Source organism: Protopterus annectens, chromosome 14.part0, assembly GCF_019279795.1.
Source record: "Protopterus annectens isolate FY-2018-M chromosome 14.part0, PAN1.0, whole genome shotgun sequence".
NCBI classification, from domain to species: Eukaryota; Metazoa; Chordata; order Ceratodontiformes; family Protopteridae; genus Protopterus; species Protopterus annectens.
In genome coordinates, this window is record NC_056748.1 from 82821208 (window position 1) to 82845125 (window position 23918).

At 38.8% G+C, this 23918-nt stretch overlaps 1 protein-coding gene across 32 annotated transcripts in view; it reads left to right on the top strand.

Moving 5' to 3' along the window:
• Positions 1 to 23918, top strand: part of KCNMA1 (potassium calcium-activated channel subfamily M alpha 1) — a 4085072-nt gene that overhangs the window by 3762373 nt on the left and 298781 nt on the right. For all 32 annotated transcript variants that reach the window (XM_044055788.1, XM_044055796.1, XM_044055806.1 and 29 more), the window contains one exon: positions 12899 to 13093. In XM_044055788.1, the coding sequence (XP_043911723.1) occupies positions 12899 to 13093 (195 nt within the window). The remainder of the gene's footprint in view (positions 1 to 12898; positions 13094 to 23918) is intronic.

Here is a 23918-nt window from a genome sequence, read left to right on the forward strand (position 1 = left end):
CTCTGCAATCACTTAGGCATTACAGTCAACTCAGAAAAGTCTGCCTTGTCGCCATCGCAGCATATTGTTTTTATCGGGGCAGAGTTAGACACTTCAACCACCACTCTAAGACTACCAATCGAGAAAGTCTTTCTTCTTCGTCAGCATGTCAGCACATTGGTATCGAAAGACAAAGCACCAGCTTCGGAAGTTCTAAAAGTATTGGGTTTGATGGCTGCAGCAATCCTGGCCATACCATTAGCAAGGATGCATATGCGGATTCTTCAATGGCTGTTGTTCACTCAATGGTCTTATCAGGAACTTCCAATGGATCATACGATTTTAATTATGAGCTCTTGCAAGAAAGATTTCCAGTGGTGGTTGACGTCTCTTCACGTATCCATAAGACGCCCTTTTGTACTACCCCCTCCAGTAGCCACTGTGACCATGGACACTTCCCTGATAGGGTGGGGGGGGGGCATTTTCAGGGAAAGACTGCCCAAGGCACATGGATGGATCAAGAGACACATTTGCATATTAATATCCTGGAGATGAGAGCAGTACTTCTAGCATTGCAATACTTTCAGGACTCTCTTCCTCTAGGGACAATTGCAATACAGACAGACAATATGTCAGTAGTCTGGTACTTGAACAAGCAGGGGGGAACCAATTCTTACCCCCTTTGTCGAGAAGCCCTCAGAGTTTGGCAGTGGGCTGTTTCCTCCCAGTACTTTCTGTTGGCAATGCACATCCCGGGGAGATCTTATGTGATAGCAGACAAACTGAGCAGGGCAATCTTGTTGCTGCATGAGTGGTCCCTCAAGAAAGAGATTGCAGACAGTATTTTCCAAAAATGGGGCCAGCCTTGCTGTGATCTTTTTGCCAGCCACATCAACATGAAATGCAGAAGCTACTTTGCCTTAATTTCTCTGGGAGAAGCCCCAAGAGATGCACTCATATACGATTGGCCTCTGGGTCTCTTCTATGCATTTCCACCCATCCCATTGATACCCAGACTTCTACAGAAAGCAAAATCCCTGGGAAGGACCATCATTCTTATAGCCCCTCATTGGCCTCGGCAGATTTGGTTCCCATTCCTTCATCATCATCTTTTGAAGGATCCCTGGATTCTGGACGCAGTTCCGGACCGTCTGACACATCCATCGGGGGACCTCCATCCTTCTTTGCAGACACTGAAGCTGACAGCCTGGCTGCTCCAGTTCCCTTCATAGCCAGGCTTCATAACTTTTCCAAAGAGACAAAACAGATCCTTTTGTCTTCTCATAAGCTGTCCACTAGAAGATTTTATCTTAGTAAGTGGAAGAGATTTTCCATATGGGCTTCTAAGCAGAGCATTGATCCTTACCAAGCCCCCTTGACATCCATACCAGAATTCTTCACTGTGATTTTTAATAAAGGAGCGGCAGCCACAACAGTTTGGGTTCAGTTGGCTGCTATATATCTAACTTTCATCTCAGAATTGACGGGCTAAATATAATGTCCCACAAGTTATCCAAGGCCTTTCTCAAAGGGAACATTTCATATGAGAACTCCAGTGAAAACTCCTTATTCTCCTTGGAATCTAAACTTTATGCTGTCTCATATAATCCTCCCCCCATTTGAACCAGCATCATCTTGTGATCTCAAATATTTGTCATGGAAAACCATTTTTCTGGTAGTTATTACTTCTGCCCGTAGAGTGTCAGAACTTCAAGCTTTATCTATTAGCCCTCCTTATTTGATTTTTCATGCTGATAAGAGTTTCTTTTAGGACAAACCCCTCTTTTTGCCCAAAGTTTGTTCAGAATCTAATATCAACCAAGTCAATGAGTTACACGTTTTCTTCCCTAATCATTCCAATAAATTGGAGTATATGCTGCACAAACTTGATGTTCACAGACAGCTCAGAGTTTATTTGTATAGAACAAAAGAGGTCAGGAAATCAGATCAGCTCTTTGTTTCATTCTCTGAAGCCAGAAAAGGTAGACCAGTGGCTAAAACAACTCTTTCTAAATGGTCATCTGATTGTATCACCTTTTTCTATTCAGCTGCTAATATGCCTTTACAACACAAGATTAAAGCTCACTCAACCAGAACAGTTTCTACATCCTCTGCGTTCCAAGCCAAATTGCCCCTTAACATTTGTGCAGCAGCCACTTGGTCTAAACCTCATACCTTTATCACTCATTACAAAGTTGATAAGGCCTCCAGGGGCAGGGCTTCCTTTGGGACTATGGTTCTGAAGAATGTACTCCCATGAGCCACCTGAGATTGATGGTGCTAGAGACGCTACCCATCAGTAAAGAATGAACGGCGGGATTGAACAACTTCACATTAAGAAGTTCTGTACTCTCCATAATGTTCCATGTGAGTTGTTCATCTTGCCTTCATTTTTACATCCCTCCCTCCTTCCCCCTCCTGGCTGATAGTTAACCTAGAGTTAGGTCTCATACTGGCTGCTCAATTCTTCTTCCCCTCCATAGGAGGATAGCTCTTTTATATGGTTATAGTATATTCAGCAAACAAGATCTGAGGTAATTCACAGTGCATCATGGGATAGGGGCTTGGCTTTGAGCTACTGGAAGCCCTCGAGCTTTGCATATGGCCATACCAGAACCGATGGATCGGCTCCGAACCCATCAGTAAAGAATGAAGGCGAGATGAACAACTCACATGGTACGTTATGGTGAGTACAGAACTTTTTATTATATTATATTATATTATATTATATTATATTATATTATATAACATTGTATTACTGAGTTCTAGAGACAAGTTGGCATAATGGTTAAGGTCTTCGCCTCCCATGCATAAGGTACAAGGTTCGATCCTGACCAATGCCTGTTTGGAGTTTGCATGTTGTCCCTGTGTCTCTGTGGGGTTTCTCCCACATCCAATAAACATGCTGAGTGTTTCCATCTCAGACTCACCAATGAATGGAGCTGTGGGCAACAGCACAGACGCTACATGTGCCCTATAGGGAGAAAAGTTGTACAGACCAACCGCTTTGGGCATCTACTGTGGTGTGCAGTATCCTCAAGATAGGAGAACACTGATCACAGACTGCGCAATGTGGCAGGGCTAGTCACTCGACAGTGTAAAATATGGCTCTAGGTGATTTGGTTATGTTGACTAATGTCACCAAAAATGGGTATGGGTAGTTACCAATGGTAAGTGAGTTGAGGACCTGGCCTACTCTGACCTATGCCAGGGACCCTTGCTAATGGTGGGAGGGGTATATGTGCTCCTATTGGCCAGTTAGTGCCTACCATAAAGCCCAGTAGCCCTGGGTCAGTAAGCTACTGCCCAGCCGGTATCTATTTGCCCAGCCTGGGTTACCTGAGGTAGCTCTTTTGAGTGAAAGCTGGAAGTAAAATCAACCAACCTGCCAAACATGAAGTGAGAATTGCTATGCTTAATATTACTGAGTTTTGTGAATAAATCTTTGCAGAGCTTTATTTGGGGGCTAGTTTAAGCCGCCTGTACCTAAAAAATGATAGATTATACAGGGAATGGGAATAGGGAAAATTCTCTACAAAATAAACAGTGGCTCAGCTTGCTGTTATTTAACCTGACACCAAATGGGTGTAGAAGTGGTGCCTGGGTCTGAATACTCTTGCCATTAGTAAAGAAAGCATATAAATGGAAAAGCTTGAGAAAAGGGTATGTTCTTTTTCCACTGTGGGCATAGAAAACTTCTATTATTAGACTGTTATTGCGCATAGGAAGATTGTTGAAGGAATGGAAGGCTCACCATTGACAATTAAAGATCTTGCTGTTAATAGAGAAGAGGACAAATCTAGGTCAAACTGTTGAAACATGTGTGCGGACTCAGCTGATGTAAGCTTTAGGACAATTGCTTTTAGCTATTGCTTTGCACAGATTTGCATGGCTTAAAACTTAGCCTTTTCCTTGCGAATATAAAAGATCAGTTACTTGATGCTGATTTTGAACAGAGGATTTTTCATTTGTTCCCTCATCTTTATAGGTTCATAGGTTGGTTCCAGGCTGTTTTCCCTTGTGGGTCATTTTAGGCCTAGTCAAATTTTCTAACCCAAAAGTAAGAATCAAATTCTGTTCCCTGTACCTATGAGGCAAACACCTTAATCATTATGCCAATCCCCAACCCTTATGACAATCCCCAACCCCATCTGGAAATATGACAAAACTCCTGTGGTCAAAAGTAATGTAACTTATCCATCCAGATTCTGTCTGTTTTACAGGAACAGACTAGAGATAAAAAAATACAAGGAAATGAGGTAATATTAGAAAAGCAGAAATCACAGTTTGGAAGAAAATACCACCACCACCACCACCACAACAGCAGCATCAACAATAGGAGCTTTCTCAGCAAAGAAGACAAATTTCTCCTCCCCAGTGATAGGCTCATCCTTTACTAACTGCCACTTGTCCTGACCCACTCACGCAAGAGGAACATTTTACCATTTCACTGACAGTTGCCATTTTGCAACCACAGACAAGTGGGTAGGTAAGAAACTTGCTGCAACTACCTCTGTTCTAGCCGTGTTCCATGTCTTGTTCCTCTCACTCCAAGATATGTGCTTCAACAGAGATGAACTTCAACCTGTTTTTGAGCCATATGTCTGAAGTGCACCTCATTATTAGGAATGTTTCTCATTTTGAGTCTTAAAAAGTCCATGTTCCTCACTGATCCACATTAGAAGGATCTGTAACACATTCAGCATTAAAGACTTGTTTAAATATTGATTATAAGTAATACTAAATCATATTAATTAATCAAAAATGTAAGTGTAGATTAGCACATTGTAACCATCATGCAGTTTCCTAGCTGAACTTGTTAGCAAGCTTTGTTAGCATGTGTTTCACAGTTTGCCCATTTGTTCCACATTATGAGAGGCAGTGTTCCCCACTGTAGTGATGGAAGGTTGAGAGCTATGCTTTGAGACTATTTCTGTATCAAATTTCAAACATCCCTTCATGCCAATAATTATGCTGGGACTGGCCAGAAACGAACATAGATAATTAGAGACAGCAGCAGTATTATGAGGCAGAGGTCACAGGGTGTGTAAGGAAGAAAACAATACAAATAAAAATACAGTTTAAAGTATATACTGGCTTTTTAAAACTGTAACATGACTGTTTGAATCATAATGTCAAGTCCCACCAGATGAATCAATTTAATTTCTGGCAGTTGGACCAGAGGTTAAGGCTGTAAACTTTAGTTTTTGTGCTACAGGGTTTGATTCCCCCCATCCTTTGTATGACCTTGAACATGTCACTTATCCAGACTTTGCTCCCAGGTCACCCGTGAAAAGGGACTGCGTGTCCAGTAGGTCTTCTTGGTTAATAAATAAATATTCATTTATTTATTGATTGGCATAATTATGTCCCAACAATTATTACAATTTATTAGCAGACATGACTAGAATGATAAAGGGAGGCCCCTTATATTGTTAATACCAAAAGGAGTTAGAGAACAGATTCTCTACAAGTGGTCAGCTGTGAAGTGGATGAGGTTACAACTCTTCAGTCACAACTACATGAGTTACAACTTGCATGTTGCTTTTTTTCCTCATAGGAAGTCATTGTTGGGGGCTGTTTCTGTTATAGTGCTAGTAGTATGTCACTCATTTTTTCTTTTAGATTTCTTTTCTTTCCATATTTGTCTGCCCAGGGTGTTGGTATATTCTTTAAGTTGTTTTTTTCATTTGTTTGGGACTGCATGAGGTTATGTTTTTTTTTTTTTTTGGTTAGAGCTTCTACCAGTAGTTGCTTTGAGACATAAAACTTAGAAGACAGCTTATTCTTTGCTATGGAACTAAATGAATGAGAAAGTTAGAACAATGTTTGGAAAACAAGGCTTCACCTACCCAGAAAACACTGCAGCTATTGGATTGCATTGTGCAACAATGCTGCTCAACTATGGTACATTGTCTGTATTCGCTGTGTAGAATAACCTACTCAGGCAGCTGGATATCTTGGTGGAAAGGTGTGTTGCAGGTAGCATATCTTCTGTAGAATTATCTTTATCCTGCAGGAAAATGTTGGCCGCATGCAGGCATCCAAGAGCTTTACTACTGTAACTGTTTTCCTATGTAGTGCATGCTTTTCATATATTCCTACTGTTTTGGGCTTTGTGTTATGCAGACCAATGTGTCAGGCTGGTGACTGATTTGTTCTAATAATTCACATAGCAAACTTTTCCCATATAATACTTGACAGTTTCTTGTTTTTTAGAATGTCTATGATAATAACCAGTCATATATCACAGGGAAAGTATATTGTTCAGTTTTTTGGGATATAAGTCACTAAGGCCCCTTGAAGAATAAAATAAAGAGCCTGTGCAATTTGTTCTTCAGCTTAGTTGGCCATGTGGAAAAACTTAGGCCACCATATTTCTCCTTAAAGTAAACCAGTTATATAACAAAGCATAACAGGGTGCTGTAATTAAAAAAACTTTTTAAAAACATAAGAAAATAGAAAAAATAATTCACGGCAAGTATACAGAGCATGTATATGCAGGGTCAGTGAAATGTCACAAGGTATTTTTTACACATGTAATGATGCTGAAGGAACTTATTATTACAGTATAACAGTAAATGAGTGGCTAGCCCTAAAAAAAGATGTATGAATTATTTAGCTAGCCATTAGAAGTGCTTGTAATGTAGAAACAATTCCTGATCAATCTGTCAAAGTAAAACTCAACAAATCAATATAGGACAAATGATAAATAAGTTAATGACAGGCAGGCGAATATGTGCATCCTGATAACATGCATTCGCTCAAACTTTAAAACTTGGAGGATAGACTTTGTAAACCATTACTGTTAATTTTCTTTGAGTCTAGCCATAAAGTAGTTTGAGACAGGAAGTTGACCAGTAATATATCAGTAGTAAAATCTGGCTCTAGAAATTACTGTAATAGCTATAGATATGTCAGTCTTACATCATCTGTCAATAAAGTAATGGAGCTATAAATATGGAAAAAGTTACAGGAACATTTTCAAAATAATCAATTATAGAAGAAATGGCAAAAAGTTTTATAATGAAAATAGTTCCTGTTTAAGAAATCCATTAAATCTTTATTGAACCCATTAGTAAAACAGTTGACAGGAGCCTACAAGCAAATATTGCCTGTTAGTTCTAAAGGAGGCCTTTGATAAATGGTCATGTCAAAAATGTGTGCAGGAACTTTTATCAACTCTGTTAAAAATTTAACTACATTGTTGGTGTAAGCTGAAGCCAAATTGACAAAACAATTATATGTTTTGAATAGCCCACCATTGTAAAGGCCTCCAGTGCTGTTTACTGGACCCCAACAACTGGTAACGTTCACAGGTTGGGTCTGAAAAATAATAATACAGAGAGATAAGCAGATGGCAGTACCATTTCTACTGCTGTGTGTAATTATGCAGTACATACTTTTGAATATTTGAATACTAACATAATTGTGGCCTTTTAAAATTATAGTAAAGAATCAGAGAGAGGAGCACTTTTATTTTTCAGAACAGAACATCTTTGAGTACTACGCCTCATACAGTTAATGATGAGGGATATTATGCAGACTTATTTAATAATTTATGTGCCCATATTTAATAATTATGTACCCATAAACAGGTTTGCTTTGCAGAAAAACAAAACAGCATCTTCAAGTCAAATAAGGTTTAAATGGGTCAAAAATCCTAGTATTTTGTATAAATTCCAGAAGGTATGATGTAATGAAGCTTCCAGAAATAAACTTTCTTTTTATTAGGGTTGATTTTCCTCTTCCAAAAATTAACTTTTTTACTAGGGCTTATTTTCCTCTTCCTTTACTGCTTTGGATCTTTATTTGATTTCCTTTTTCTCGTGACAAATCATTTGGACTTCTCATCTCTGCTTATGCTCCGAGTCTCTGGAATACATTTTCATATTAAGCCCTCTTTGCTGAGGGCCTCTTAATTGTGCAGTGAGACAAGTTTGTTCCACTTTTTTGCTCCCTATGTTTTCCTTCTCATTACAGGTTCTTTGATTAGTGTCAGTCCTTTTGGGGCATTTATCTTCAAGTTATAAAGTGAACTTGTGTTGAGGCTGTATTGCCCACTTGCTTCTTTTGATCTTGTAGCTTATTATGTACTCATATATGAACCTGCTTCATCTGTCTAACCAAAAGACAACTTTTTAATGTTTTAATTATTTTACTTATTAGTGCACAACTTGTGGATTTTTTGGGTTTATTTCTAGTATTGTCTTTAAGTTTACATTTCTCAGCTTTTTCAGCAGTCGCTTTTGGCTTATTTTTCCTTTTGTTCAGTTTCATTTTTTCTATTTTTTTTTTTTTTTTTTGGAGTTTTCTACATTGTTCTCACACTTCTAATCTCTGCCTCTGTTTTCTTTCCACATCCCTTCAGACTAGCTTGCACTGTCCTTTACTTCCTATGACTAATCTAGCCAACTGTTAGTAAGCTGCTTCCTCTTGTCCTTCATTTGGCTAGTGCTACTCTGAACAAATCACTTAACCAGATAGTGCTCCCTGATATGCCTGAAAAGGGATATTTGTGTTTAATGTACTTGCCTGGTTAACAAATAAAAAAGGAAGGATGACTAAACAGCAAGATGAAATAAAAACTTGAATTGCAGAAGCAGTACATGCATAATGAAGTCACAAACAAGGGCATAAAAATATTTTGATTCTCAAAGGGTATAACAAGCAGGCATAAAAAAGAACAGGATGGGATTTGTAGGAAATTAAGGAAATGAAATAAAAATGAGGAGAACTCCTAACTGAAATGTGAAAAAGGCATCAAAGCCACCAGTAAAGCAAAAAATTCTAATCTGAAGAACTGAAGTAGTGCTAGTAAGAGGCGGGTATGGGGAAGGTAAAACTTCTTATAGACATGTTATGGAGTAAAGAAAACTATGACGGGGGTACTGAGGTGGAAGAAAATTAGGCATACATTATAAAAGAAGGGCAGAAATTTGGATTTTTTTTCTTCTGCTCAGTTTTCACCAAACACAAGGATTTTTTTTTTTTTTGGTGGGGGATTTGGAGGTAGAGTTGGCAAGAGTCTGAATCCATTAAGGAAAGGCTCCTGAAGATATTTTTAAGAATGAAGATATAAAAAGCAATGATGACAGATGGAATTTACCCCACAAAAGTAACTAAGAGTGGAAGTGGTTGAATCACTTTCAGCAACATATCAAAGCATGGGAATATGAGGTAGTCCCCTGATATTGGTGAAGGGCACCAAATGATGGTACATGCACTAGTCCTGACCCAATTAGACAATTGTTGAGCATCATTATTCTCCTTTAAACTTATTCTTTTGGAGGTGACAAGCTCCTTGCAACCCCAATGTAGGGGGCAAGCCCCCACACCACAAAGTAATTTACATCAACTGTGAGATCATCATAACTCAGGCAGAAAGAAATACTCCAAGACACAGTGATTTTGGGCTAACTATATGTATGTCCACATTTTTGCTCAGTCAGTCTTGCTGTTCTGAAACTATCACTAGCAGATTTTGGAATATCAGATTATTACTGTTGCATCCCTATGTCCTGGCTAGGTAGCTTCTGTCATCTGGTGCAGGGCTGCTAAATACGTCCTTCCTATGTAGCTTATGAAATCTGGTGCAGGGCTGCTAGCTATATCCTGGCTAGGTACCTTCTGTCATCTGGTGCAAGGCTGCTAGCTATGTCCTAGCTAGGTAGCTTCTGTCACCAGGTGCAGAGTTGCTAGCTATGTCCTGGCTAGTTTCTGTCATCTGGTGCAGGGCTGCTAGTCATTCTGCAGGCACATTTGGAAACATCGGGTAGAGGGTCTTTTACCTACCTTACTCCTATCCTCTGGAATGGGCTACCATATGGGCATGTGATGAGGTACAATCTAGCCTTCTGAAGTCCTTAAGGTTTTCTGTGTTTGAGAGTTTCTATTAACCACTGCATTTTTAAATAAATAGCTACATTAAAATATATCTCCACTGCATAGGTGCTGGGAGCAGGACTTAGATGGTAATGTACAGACTAGTTGATTTAACTTATATAAAAGGAAAACTAATGGTCTGTTTCTTAATGAAAACCTTACTGAATATCTATGGACCACTGGAACACAGGACCTATGGCAGCACAGAGTTACAACAAGGTTACATCAGACAACTTTTATAGACTTCTTTGGCCAAGTGAAAAGAACACTAAACATGGTTGGGCCTTTGGATGTGCCTTAAATACAGTTTAGAAAAGTATTTAATACAGTGTCAAAGAATATTAATACAGAAGCTAGACAGTCTGGAATACACCACAAGGTGTTAGCTTTGCTAAAAAGAAATAATATAGATGACAAAGATGGAATGTACAGTAAGGAAAGGAAAATTAAAGTTGAAGATCTCATAAGGCTCTCTACCGCATACCATTTTGCAGATGGCATAAAATATCTGCAGCTCAGATAACATACAGGATGAAAAAGTGGAAGTCTTTGCATATTTGAAAGAATCCTGTAAAGTACAGATAGGTAGATTCAATGAAAAAAATGCAAAACACTCCACCTTAGAAAATAGAAAAAAAATAAAGAAATACTTATAATTAAGTGTACGTTGTTGGAGGAAATATTATGAGGCATACCATATAGATTTCTGGAGACATCATCTCATTAAGGAATTAGAAAACTTTGAGGCTGTCTCAAGGAATGATACTAAAATGGTGCCTGGTCAGCTTTAAAAGCCATATGAAGAGAAAGCAAGGAAAGTAACTTAACACATGTAATCCTTATGGAGAAAAGGAAAGATATAATAAAGTTTGTAAGATGTTTAAAAAGATTCAGTAATGCACAGTGGTGCAACATCTTTTGGGAAAAGAATTGAAAAAAAAAAGAATGATAGGACACGGTTTTAAATATCAGAATGGGTTAGTCATAAGTGTGGTAATGCAGAATGTTCTCACACACACAGCTGTGGATGTTTAGAACAACATTTCTCAGAAAGTTAAGGTAATATCAGTTGAGCCAGCCATAAGTCTTTTAGATGTGGAGGAAGAAGGCAAATGCAGATCAGTATGTAGTGCCAACTTAACCAGTGGTAGGAGTGGATAACAGGCAGACTGAGGGAGACAAAGTGCTCATCACTTTCCATAATATTATATCTTTCTGTGTTTATTAGGGAGCTTTCCCCCATCTATAGCAATATAAAATAAAAATAATTTGGTATTTTTTGCAGTCTTTTTAATGTCACCTAGATCAGTAAGAAAACTGCTTTTAAGCCATATTTGTAAAGTTTGTAATATATATATATATATATATATATATATATATATATATATATATATATATATATATATATATAAAACAAAATTTAGCACAACAAAATTTAGCACATTAACACAACACTCTTGGAGGGAAGAGTGGTGGGATGCCATTATGGCTATTATAGAAGTATGAAGGGTACTGTTTGGTATTGCAAAGGGAGGGAAACCAGTACAAAATATATTCTAGTTCCTTAAGTGCAGAAAAGCGTCTGTGTGCTTATAGTATGTTTAGCTGTGCCATACTGTAATAAAATTGAGTTCCTCACAGAAAAGAACACCACCTTCTCTTACAACAGGATATAGAGAAGCACATCACATTACTTGTGAATGCCTCTTCTATGCTGTACTATATATTATCAAACCACCATGAGAATTGTAGGTAATCCTAACATTGAGTACAAGTAGAAATACAACACGGTCTGTAAAAGTAAAACATATCTGACGCAACTGCAAATGGAAGAATTTAAAGCTTAGTATCCCAAGGTAAGACTAGACAAGTAAACAGACAATGTCACATTATGGTTTTACAAAACCAGAGAAAAAGACAAGCAAAATGTGTCTGTAACTGCAGTATGTGTGTGTGTGTGTGTGTGTGTGTGTGTGTGTGTGTGTGTGTGTGTGTGTGTGTGTGTGTGTGTGTATTAGGAATTCTAGAGGTATAGACTTCTGTGATTAGACATAAAAAATGCAGTGCATAGAAAATGAACCTCATAGAAAAGAAGTGATCTTAAGGGGTGTACATTAATAAATTCAGAAATGTAGCTTGAATTTTAAACCAGAACATTTTTAAAACAAATTTTAACATGCTTTCTGAATTTATTAATAAGTGGCAGGTTAGATAACAGTTGTGTTTTACTAGATACATTTGCAATAGATAATCTCAGTAACTAACAGAAAGTATCTTATTTGAACACTTGTAAACAAATGTACATGATATCTATTATATATTCCAGAACAAAATGGCCTGTGTGACATCAGCTGTTGGCTACACATACTGTCCTCCCTTGCTCCCATGTTAAATCAGACTTTGGGGATTACCTTAATGTTATTAAAAGAAGAGTGCCTCTGTACTCTCAGCTCATCAAATTTATTTAAAGTAAAACTCAAAATTTAATAGAGACTCAGCAGTGTCCAACATGTCAAGTCATGTAATGGGCTGCTTAGTACAGTGAGCTGAGTAGACTGCTAGACCCCAGCTATGGTAATGAATAATGACATTTCCAGCATGAAAACAGCTCTCCAATGGATTGGTGACAAGAATAAAATGCAGTATAGTCCCTTGTGTGCCTGAAATGTGTTCTGAATTTTAGAATTACTGAAGCTTTTAAACAGCTTGGTAGACATGAAGTCAACACTAGAAGAGATGTCTGCTGTATCCACACTAACACAAATTAGAAGGAACAGAAATATGTTAGGTTTCTATTCTTTAAAAATAAATACCATCCAAGAATTATTAGAAATGAACATATTGTGTATGGACGAAACTGGGTAGCAATGTCTGGAGTAAATGAGTTTTATAGTCTTTTCGGTTCTAAAATGAAAGTACTGGGAGTAACATTTCCAAAGACTGAATAGCACAGTCCACCCAAAAGTTGTAATTGAGATATCACTTTGATGCAACTGCCATTTTACTAAAATAGAGTTTAATATTATTTTGCCAGACATACTTCAATGACAATATCCTCACACTTATACGGACATTAGTGACTGGGGGAGCTACACCAGAGCTAGAAGCACTTCTGGCTGAAGAAAATGCCTTACGAGGTGGTTACAGCACGCCGCAGACACTTGCAAACCGGGACAGATGTCGTGTGGCACAGCTAGCCTTGTATGATGGCCCATTTGCAGACCTTGGGGTAAGAATGACTACTGTTATCCATTTCATAAAGTCATCTAGTTAGAGTGTAGTCGAAGTTTCATTTGCATCACCACTGAGTTTATTGTAAAGTTGATATTAGCAATAGCATATTCCATTGTATTTTAGAACTGCTTGTCTTCTGTTCATTGTGAATATTTTGTCCTCAAGATTTTGTATGTGTTCTAAGGCACAGTACTTTTTTTCTGGAGACTGTCTTATCTGTTTCTGGTAAACGTCATGTAGCATCAACTTCTAATCTCACTGATTGTGAAAAATCATAACCAGCCAACAGGGAGCATGACAGTGCTTTTGTTTTTCAGTTTTGATGTCATAGTTGCTGATACTGGAGCATTAAATATATATACTTTGGCACAATCAACTTTCAGGTAAATGAACTACTACACGTCTCTCATGTGATACCGAGGATGGATTAGCTTCCATTTTGCATAAGGGAAATGTACAGATTAATTATTTTCTCTTCATTATGATAAGTGGCATCATTTTAAAATGAAACTGAAACTTGTTTCTCAGGAAGCCAACAGTATTTTTAGGTAGTAAAATAAAGTTATGCAATGACATGGTCAGTAAGAGAGGTTTACCTATGAGCTACCAATGACTTTTTTCGGCTTACCATTCACTGAAATTTTAAATTAAAAAACAATGAGATGAAAAGCCTATAAAAATAGAAAAAATCTCAGGTCTGTATTATAACATCAAATTCTACAAAGATCGAATGTTATAATATCGAACCCTAAACACCGAAATCCGAAAATATCGAACAGTCAGAATAGCAAATTTTTTCCCAGGGAAAAAATTCACTATTCCGAGAAACATACACACAACACAAACATACACAAAAAACAGCAATCTACACTCATACACTTAAAATCCTACACCTAAACCTAAACTAAACTTTACATACACTACTAGTTATCCACTTACCTTAACCTAACCCTAACGCTAAGGTCCGTCACTATCGCACACTCACCTCACCCGCGCCCTAACCCTAACTCACCTAACCTGCCTCCTAACCCTAACCTACACACAACCGCACACTTACCTTACCCTCGCCCTAACCCTAACTCACTTAACCCGCCCCCTAACCTACACACAATCACACACTTACCTGACCTGCGCCCTAACCTACACACAATTGCACACTTACCTGAACCTGACCCGTAATGTTCCAACATATTGAATGCTGAAAACAGCAAAGCCACAGCAACGGCCCACCGAATTCTTTCCCTGGGAAAGAATTTGGTGTCCTGCACCTTCGCTGTTTTCACCGTTTGACATTATGGGGTTGATATTATTACAGTCCATCTTTGTAGAATTCAATGTTATAATATAGACCTAAAAAATCCCCCCCCATCCCAGAAATTATATATATATGTTAAGTCCACAGTCATACCACAGTGGAGAAAAGGGGAAAAATGAAAACCACACTGCTGGCTTCCACCATACAATACATTTCTGTGAAATTTTCCTCAGCATAAAATCTCCACAAAAAATGAAAATAAAAAAGCACACAGACACAACCAGAAGGTCCATGATGACTCACAGGACAGTCGATAAGAGATGTTGTATGAATGCTAATGTAAACTATAATAAGAGCAGGATGGACAGCCCTCATAAAAATGAGGCAGCAGATAAAATCAGAAAACTAAACTCTGCATACAGTAGTGTCTCGATGAAGCAAATACTAAGTGAGATCATAGCAGCTAGCAGTTTAAAATAAAATAGCTTCATTCTTCAGACAAACATTGACATTTACATAATACAGATATGGTAAAAGAAACAAAAGTCCCAAAGCAATAAAATTATTTGCAGAGAAAGACAAATGTATTGCAAATATAGTCCTAAAATTAAAGTAATATGAGTTTAACAGTAGTCAGAATGCCTTGCTTTGGAGTAGGCTACTCCCTTGAGGAGGAGAACATTATAAGTTGCTCAACATGAATAAAGGTAATATCAGCTTTGGCAGATAAGTAAGGGAATCCGTAGGAAATTCAGCATGAGAAGGGCTGACACAGGGTTAGAAGGTCATTGAGTAAGAATGATACTAAGGGTTAAACAGAATACACAGCATGAGAAGGGCTAACACAGGGTTAGAAAGCCATTGAGTAAGAATGATACTGAGGGTTAAACAGAATACACAGCATGAGAAGGGCTAACACAGGGTTAGAAGGTCATTGAGTAAGAATGATACTGAGGGTTAAACAGAATACACAGCATGAGAAGGGCTAACGCACGGTTAGAAGGTCAGTGAGTAAGAATGATACTAAGGGTTAAACAGAATACACAGCATGAGAAGGGCTAACACAGGGTTAGAAGGTCATTGAGTAAGAATGATACTAAGGGTTAAACAGAATACACAGCATGAGAAGGGCTAACACAGGGTTAGAAGGCCATTGAGTAAGAATGATACTGAGGGTTAAACAGAATACACAGCATGAGAAGGGCTAACACAGGGTTAGAAGGTCATTGACTAAGAATGATACTGAGGGTTAAACAGAATACACAGCATGAGAAGGGCTAACACAGGGTTAGAAGGCCATTGAGTAAGAATGATACTAAGGGTTAAACAGAATACACAGCATGAGAAGGGCTAACACAGGGTTAGAAGGTCATTGAGTAAGAATGATACTGAGGGTTAAACAGAATACACAGCATGAGAAGGGCTAACACAGGGTTAGAAGGTCATTGAGTAAGAATGATACTGAGGGTTAAACAGAATACACAGCATGAGAAAGGCTAACACAGGGTTAGAAGGTCATTGAGTAAGAATGATACTGAGGGTTAAACAGAATACACAGCATGAGAAGGGCTAACACAGGGTTAGAAGGTCATTGAGTAAGAATGATACTGAGGGTTAAACAGAATACACAGCATGAGAAGGGCTAACACGGGGTTAGAAGGCCATTGAGTAAGAATGATACTGAGGGTTAAATAGAATACACAGCATGAGAAGGGCTAACGCACGGTTAGAAGGTCAGTGAGTAAGAATGATACTGAGGGTTAAACAGAATACACAGCATGAGAAGGGCTAACGCACGGTTAGAAGGTCAGTGAGTAAGAATGATACTAAGGGTTAAACAGAATACACAGCATGAGAAGGGCTAACACAGGGTTAGAAGGTCATTGAGTAAGAATGATACTGAGGGTTAAACAGAATACACAGCATGAGAAGGGCTAACACAGGGTTAGAAGGCCATTGAGTAAGAATGATACTGAGGGTTAAACAGAATACACAGCATGAGAAGGGCTAACACAGGGTTAGAAGGTCATTGAGTAAGAATGATACTGAGGGTTAAACAGAATACACAGCATGAGAAGGGCTAACACAGGGTTAGAAGGTCATTGAGTAAGAATGATACTGAGGGTTAAACAGAATACACAGCATGAGAAGGGCTAACACAGGGTTAGAAGGTCATTGACTAAGAATGATACTGAGGGTTAAACAGAATACACAGCATGAGAAGGGCTAACACAGGGTTAGAAGGTCATTGAGTAAGAATGATACTGAGGGTTAAACAGAATACACAGCATGAGAAGGGCTAACGCGCGGTTAGAAGGTCCCTGGGTAAGAATGATGCTGAGGGTGGCACAGAGGATACGTAGCATGAGAAGGGCTAATAGAAGGTCATTCAGTAAGAATGATACTGAGGGTTACACAGAGGATACGCAGCATGAGAAGGGCTAATACAGGGTTAGAAAGTCCCTGGGTAAGAATGATGCTGAGGGTTAAACAGAGGATATGCAGCATGAGAAGGGCTAATGGAAGGTCATTCAATAAGAATGATACTGACCGTTACACAGAGGATATACAGCATGAGCACTGCTAATGCAGGGTTAGAAAGTCTCTGGGTAAGAATGATGCTGAGGGTTACACAGAGGATACGCAGCATGAGAAGGGCTAACAAAGGGTTAGAAGGTCCCTGGGTAAGAATGATAGTGAGGGTTACACAGAGGATGCACAGAATGAGAAGGGCTAACACAGGGTTAGAAGGTCCCTGGGTAAGAATGATAGGGTCACACAGAGAAAGACTAAAAGGTAGCACAGGGCTAGACAGGTCTCTGAATTAGATTAGCACTGAGGGAACCACAGCATCAGTAGGTGATGACACACAAATTAACAGATTACTGATATAGAATGGTACTGAGGGTAAAACTATGTAGCTAGATAGACCCTGACGGTGATTGGAATTGAGGATTACCCAGCATAAAGAGAGAGTAACAAAGGACCCTTGATAGAGAATGGTACTGAGGATTATATGCCATGAGTGCAGAGTAACACAGGATTAGACAGATTCTGTGGGGAAGAATGATACTAAGGATTGCATACCATGACTATGAAGTAACACAGGATTAGACAGATTCCCTTTGAGAGAATGGTAGCAGTGATCACACACCATGAATATTAAGTAATACAGGGCTAGACAGACTGACTGACTGATGGAGAATGGTGCTGAGAATTGTACGGCATGTGCAGGGAGTAACACAGGATGAGACAGATTTCCTGAGAGAGTATGATACTGGTGATTGCACACCATGAGTAAGGAGTAACATGGAGCTAGACATATTGCCTGAGGGAGAATGATACTTCTGATTATATGCCATGAGTAAGATATAACACAGGGCTGGAAAGAACCCTGAAAGACAACAGCACTGGGGGTTACCCAGCATGTGTATGGTAACACAGAGTAAGAGAAGTCACTGAGGAAAATTTGTCCTGAGTGTTACATAATGTGAGTAGAGGGTAACAAAGAGCTAGATATGTCTCAGAGGAGTATTGGTGTTGAGAGAGTTATACAGCACATGTAGCACAGTGTCAGACAGATTCCTAAGGGCAAAGGCACGAAGGGTCATTTAGTACGGAGTAGTACAGGCTAGACAGATCTGAGGGGAGATGGTGCTGAGGGTTATACAGTCTAAGAAGAGGGTAAGCCAGGATTAGTCTAGACCTTATGGGAGGACAGTACTGATGATTACCCCACATGATTAGATAACATAACAGTCTGAGAGCTAGCACAGATGAATAATGCTATGAGCTGTTAACAAGCTATTTTCTGTGGTGCCAATTTTGATTTCCTCAGCCTTCATCTGCCTGCTGTGTGAACTTGACCAAATGACTTAACCAAGCAGTCTACTGGAGCCGTTAGAATGTGGGCTAGGTTCCATAATGATTTCATGGACTATGTGCCTAGTAACTACCTGTAAACCTATAACACAGGACTAGACAGGTCTCTGGGGCCTCTCTCTGGGAAGGAATGGTGTAGAGAGATACACAGCATGAGCAGGGATAATGCAAGGGCAGACAGACCCAAAGGGAGAATAATGCTGAGGGTTGTTGTGTGTGGGGATAGCATAGACAGATTCCTAAGGGGGAAATGAGTTTTGGATTGCACATCCTGAGTAGCAGGTGACACAGGGTTAGATAGGAGGGATAACAGTACTGATGAGTAAATATTAGGAGTAAGCGGTTTCACAGGATGGACAGATGCTGAGGGAGAATGGTACTGAGGAGTACACAGCATGAGTAGCAGGTAGGACAATGTTAGACAGTAGCCTGAAGAAGAATATTACTGATGGTTGCATATCATGTAAACAAACTAGACACATCTCTGAGGGAATGGTACAAATGGTTACAGAGCTTATGTAGGAACTAACATAGGACTAGCCAGATTTGTGAGGGGATGCTACTGAAAGTAACAGAACTTGAGTTGGGGGTAACACAGGACCAGGCAGATCTCTGCAGGAAATTTACTGAAGGTTAAATAGTTTGACTAGAAGGTAACATGACTAGACAGATCTGTGAAGGAATGCTACTGAAGGTTACACAACTTGAGTAAAGAGTAACACTGGACTAGACAGATCTCTTGGGGAAAAGTACTGAAGGTTACACAGCTTGAGTAGAGGGTAACACAGGACTAGACTAATCCCAGCAGGAAGATGGTCCTGAGGATTACATAGTATAAGGGGGGGGGGGGTAATGTAAGACTGTGCAAATCCTTCAGGAAGAATGATATTGAGGGTTACATAGTAACAGTAGTGGCTAATATAGGACTAGACTGATTCCTGATGGGTAGTGACCACTGAATTGTTCAGTATATGGGGAGCTCTCAGATGCGTACCATTATTCATGCAGGGTATACAGTGGTTCTGCTGTGTAACTGAGCAGACAAGATGTGCCCATTATGCCTTTCTTCCTCACGGTAAAATTGATTTCCATTAACTGGGAAAGTAACAAATTGTAGTAACAAAGGTCTTTGCTCATTGATCACATTTAGAATTTATGGATTCCTTGTCAGTTGACCTCTTCTAAAGTACTCATTTTTGAGGTACTTAATTTGCCGTTCTTGAGTTACACCTAAGCAGTCCCTGTTGTATGATTTCCCGTATAGTATGGACATTCTTGTTGCTTGATTGGGTTAATAAAAGGTGGAACAGATTCTTATCTCTCAACTGCCCAGATTTTTGCAGAATGTCCAGATTTTTGTCTCATATTTTTGGCCTGTTTCTCATAAAATTGTGGTTTTCTGGCAAATCACTGACAAATCATTGAGGACTGAAATTAGAAAATAACGACAGACATTTGAGTTTCAGACTTTATATCCTTCAGATAATTCATGTTAATGCAAAACCTGTTAGTCTGTCAACTTTCTAAGTTTGTAAAAGCAATATTTAAAAATTGTCCCTGTTTTTGGGCCTTCATCCCCCCATCATTGGTTGCTTTGTCCCAATTTCTTGCTCTAAGAGGTTGAGAGGTATGACAGCTTCTAATAATTAAGGACAGTCTCCTGAGACACCTGTGGATCATCAGAATATAGGCCTTACCTCTTACCTTTAGTATTATCTAGCTGTACAAACTCTTCCTGCCCTTGACCTTCTTTGAGGAAAACAAAGACTAGGGTCTCAGATCTTTGAACTATTGTCTGAGTAATAACCCCTAGCCTCCAATAAATCATGTTAATTAGTGGGATTTAAACTCCATTGTATGATTACACTTTTAGGCTGCTGCTGTATGACCCCTCTTTAGAAAAACGTGTCTGTTGATATTTCATCTGTGCACCATTGATATCAGGCACCACCTCAGAGAAAGGGACTACTGTCTTTCTGTCTGCACTACTGTCCTGAATATTAGTATGCATGGGTCTATGTCAGTAATGGCAAACCTTTTGGGCTCAGCATGTCAAAAATTTGGAAAATGCCTATCTTTACTCTGTTGGTGTGTCACCCCCCCCCCCAAAAAAAAACAAAAAAACAAAAGAGAAACAATTCTTTACATATTTATTTAAAAAAATACAGTCCAGTCATGGGTGCTGCTGTGTATTATAAAAGCAAAAGAAAAATCAGTGACTTACAATAGACAAAACAATATGCGCTCTGATAATTGGGCTTAAAATAGTGCACCAAAAATTATCCTACTTTAATAGTAAGTTTGAATTGAACTGAAAAAATATGGAACACATTGCATTTGATTTGATTAACATCAATTAATGACTTTTTTGTTGCTGAGTTTTAATAAATAAGTGCAGAGTTACATATTTCTCGTATTTTTATTCATTCAGTTTCTTTGGTAACTTGGGTGTTGGTGAACACTGGTGTGTCATCCAAAATGTTGTGGTGTGTCATAGGTTCGCCATCACTGGTCTATGTTATAAGATTGGTCTATGTTATAAGATTCAAAAGTTCAAAAGACTGAAAATCCAAAGTATCAAAAACACAAAATATTGAAAATATATTTAATGCAGGGGCAAGCCCCCTGCCCCTCCCCCATATTCTAATCATATATACCAACTCAGAGAAAGCACAATAGTGGCGAAACAGCAAATTTTCACTTTCAACATTTGGACTTTTCAATATTTTGGGTTTTCAGTCTTTTTTTTTTCTTTTGGTGTGACATAGACCACCAAATTCAAATGCTGCCTTGGGCTATGAGTAATGACAGCAACTATATGCTCCATACTGTACAGCTAGGAGCAGAGTTATAACCTCTACTTTCTCAGGGACTCACTAATTTCCTTCTCATCACAATGCCTTACAGTAATATTTTACCAGCATTAATTATATCATGGATAAAACTATTGCATTCACACACACAGTAATTTCCAGGGAGCACTAAAAATACCTTTCAATGCCACAACCCCTTCCTGATTTTGGGGAAAATGTTGCAACCAGCCCAGCCAATCTGGTACACCAAGGACACAGTTTCTGTTCATACAACTGGCTATAACGAAGCAAATCCTTTTCAAACTTTAGTTTCAAGGTGAAATTCACGGAATCAATTTCTCAAGTATATCACTAACTAGATCTTGTGTTATCCCCTCCACCCACCTGTACACTTGGGTTTTCTGCTATCATTGTGGACACAAAATGACAATATCTTTAGCTGCATACATTTTTTCCAGTACTTGAGCCCCTCCCTTCTCCCACAATAGGCCTGTACCTGTATTCTCTAAACTTATCAGATCTTGTTTGCCTCCTTCTGCTACAGAATTGTCTTTCAGTGCTATTCACTCAAGTGTCATATAAGTGCCTGTTTTGTATTTTCCTCAGACTTTTAGTCTCTATTTCTTTCCTTTGCTCCTCTTCTATGTGTGTGTGTGTGTGTGTTTATATATGTTTATAAATGACTTTTGTCATCCTCTTTCATTCCCTATTAAGCAGAGGCCTGATTCTTCTTATTACTGTGGTTGATCTTATGTTTTCTGCTATTAGTCATAATGGTTAGGATTTTTTGCTAGTACTTCAGTGCTGGTAAAAATTTCTTCTATGGCTCTAATGTGCTGTTAATATTTGTTGCTGTGAGTGATTAACAATACTGTATACTTTGTTTGTAGTGCTTAGTGGTACATTACACTTATTTTCTTTAACATGGTAAAAGCTTCAGGCTTTGAAAATTATACCAAGTGCGGGCACATCAGGAATCAGGAGCAATATGTTTTTGTTCTCGTAGCAGCCACACTTACATACATCAGATGCTGGTAATTACTTCTGTTTGGACATGACAGTAGACAGTGGTATTATCAAACAAAAAACCTTCGGATGGATGCTGCTATGTTCCAGTGGTAGTTTATTAAAATCAAATAAAAGCCAAAGAACACAGAAAATACAAGACGTTAGCGCTTTCGGGTGTTACCCTTCATCAGACAAAGCACAAAAAGCACTGAATACAATTTAAAATGAAAGGCATCCAATCACAATCTAATAAAAAACCCGCCTATTCTTCAGGGCGGGCTTCATGGGTATGACTTCATTAAGACCTGGCCATCTATTCTATAATCCATCTGGACTCTATGAGCTCAGTTAGTTGTTTAATGTCCCCCCCCCTTTTATTAAGTTTGACATTCACAATGGCACTGAACCTAAAGCTATGTGTGGGAAAGTCATTCACGTGCCTAAATAAGGCATTATGTACATCACCATTTCTTATGGCTGATAGGTGTTGTAGTATCCTTATCTTAAACATGTTGTTTGTCTTGCCCACATAGAAACATGGGCAAGACTTACATTCAGCCAGATAGATGATGTCTTTGGTCCAACATGTTGCCCTAGCCTTTAGTTGAAAAATTCTGCCTGTACTGGGATGCGCAAAGGTAATGTCTTTACATATAAAAGGACATGCCTTGCACCTCCCACATGGTGTACTGCCAACTTGCTTAACATATTTTATATCCACTGTGGAATGTTCACCACAGAGAATGTCTTTCAAGCTCTTATTTTTTCTATATCCAAACACAGGATTGGGACCTATAATGTTCCTAATCTTATCGTCACTGGTTAAAATATTCCAGTTCTTCCTTACTATATCAGTAACGTCTCTGATATTACTACTGTATGTGAATACCAACTTAGGATTACTTACACCCTCTCTATCATTCAACAACTCTTTTGTTGGCTGAGCTTTGGAATGTAGCCATGGTTTATATTTATGCACCCTTTTAGCTTTGCTATTTGAGATGGTCTTAGTGACCATCTTCTCCTGATATCCCCTGTCTTGTAGAAAACCTTTCAGCCTATGAGTTTCTCCTTCAAAGCAAGTTTCCTCAGTACAGATCCTAGAAATCCTGCTCACCTGTCCTTGTATTATACTTGGAAAGGTGTAGCGTGGATGCATACTGTCGTATGGCAGAAGTGTATTTCTCCAGCATTCCTTCCTGTGTAAGCCAGTGGTGAATCCATGGCTTGTTTGTGTAATGGAAACATCGAGAAAGTCTATATGGATATATGACAGCTCCTTAGTAAATCTGAAGAAATGGGTAGTGGAATGTAGATATTCTATGAATCGGTCCAGAGAGGGGACATCCCCTTTCCACAGAATAAAAACATCATCCACAAACCGTTTATATAGTCTGATGTTAGACCACCAAATGGGATGATTATATACAAACTTGTTTTCCCAATGAGAAAGCACAAGATTTGCATAGGTATTAGCACAGGGTGTGCCCATGGCCACACCCTGTGCCTGCCTATACAATTGTTTCGGACCCAAAAATATATTATTGTCCAATACCAGATTTAACATAGTAGTAATCAAGTCTATCTTACTGTCCTCAACATCCCGTGTGCTCAAAAGTTCTCCAATGGCTGTAACGCCATAATCATTATTGATAATAGTAAATAGACTTTCTACATCAAGAGTCACCATAAGGTATGGATCATCAGTGGGTCCCTTACTTACTTCACCTAGTGCTCTCAAAAAGTCCCCAGTATCTGATAAAATATTGTCTGCATTGTCCACAATAGGCCGAAGTATAGTCTCGAGCCATATTGAGATGTTTTCTGTCACCCATTTCCTCCCAGAAACTATAGGTCTAATA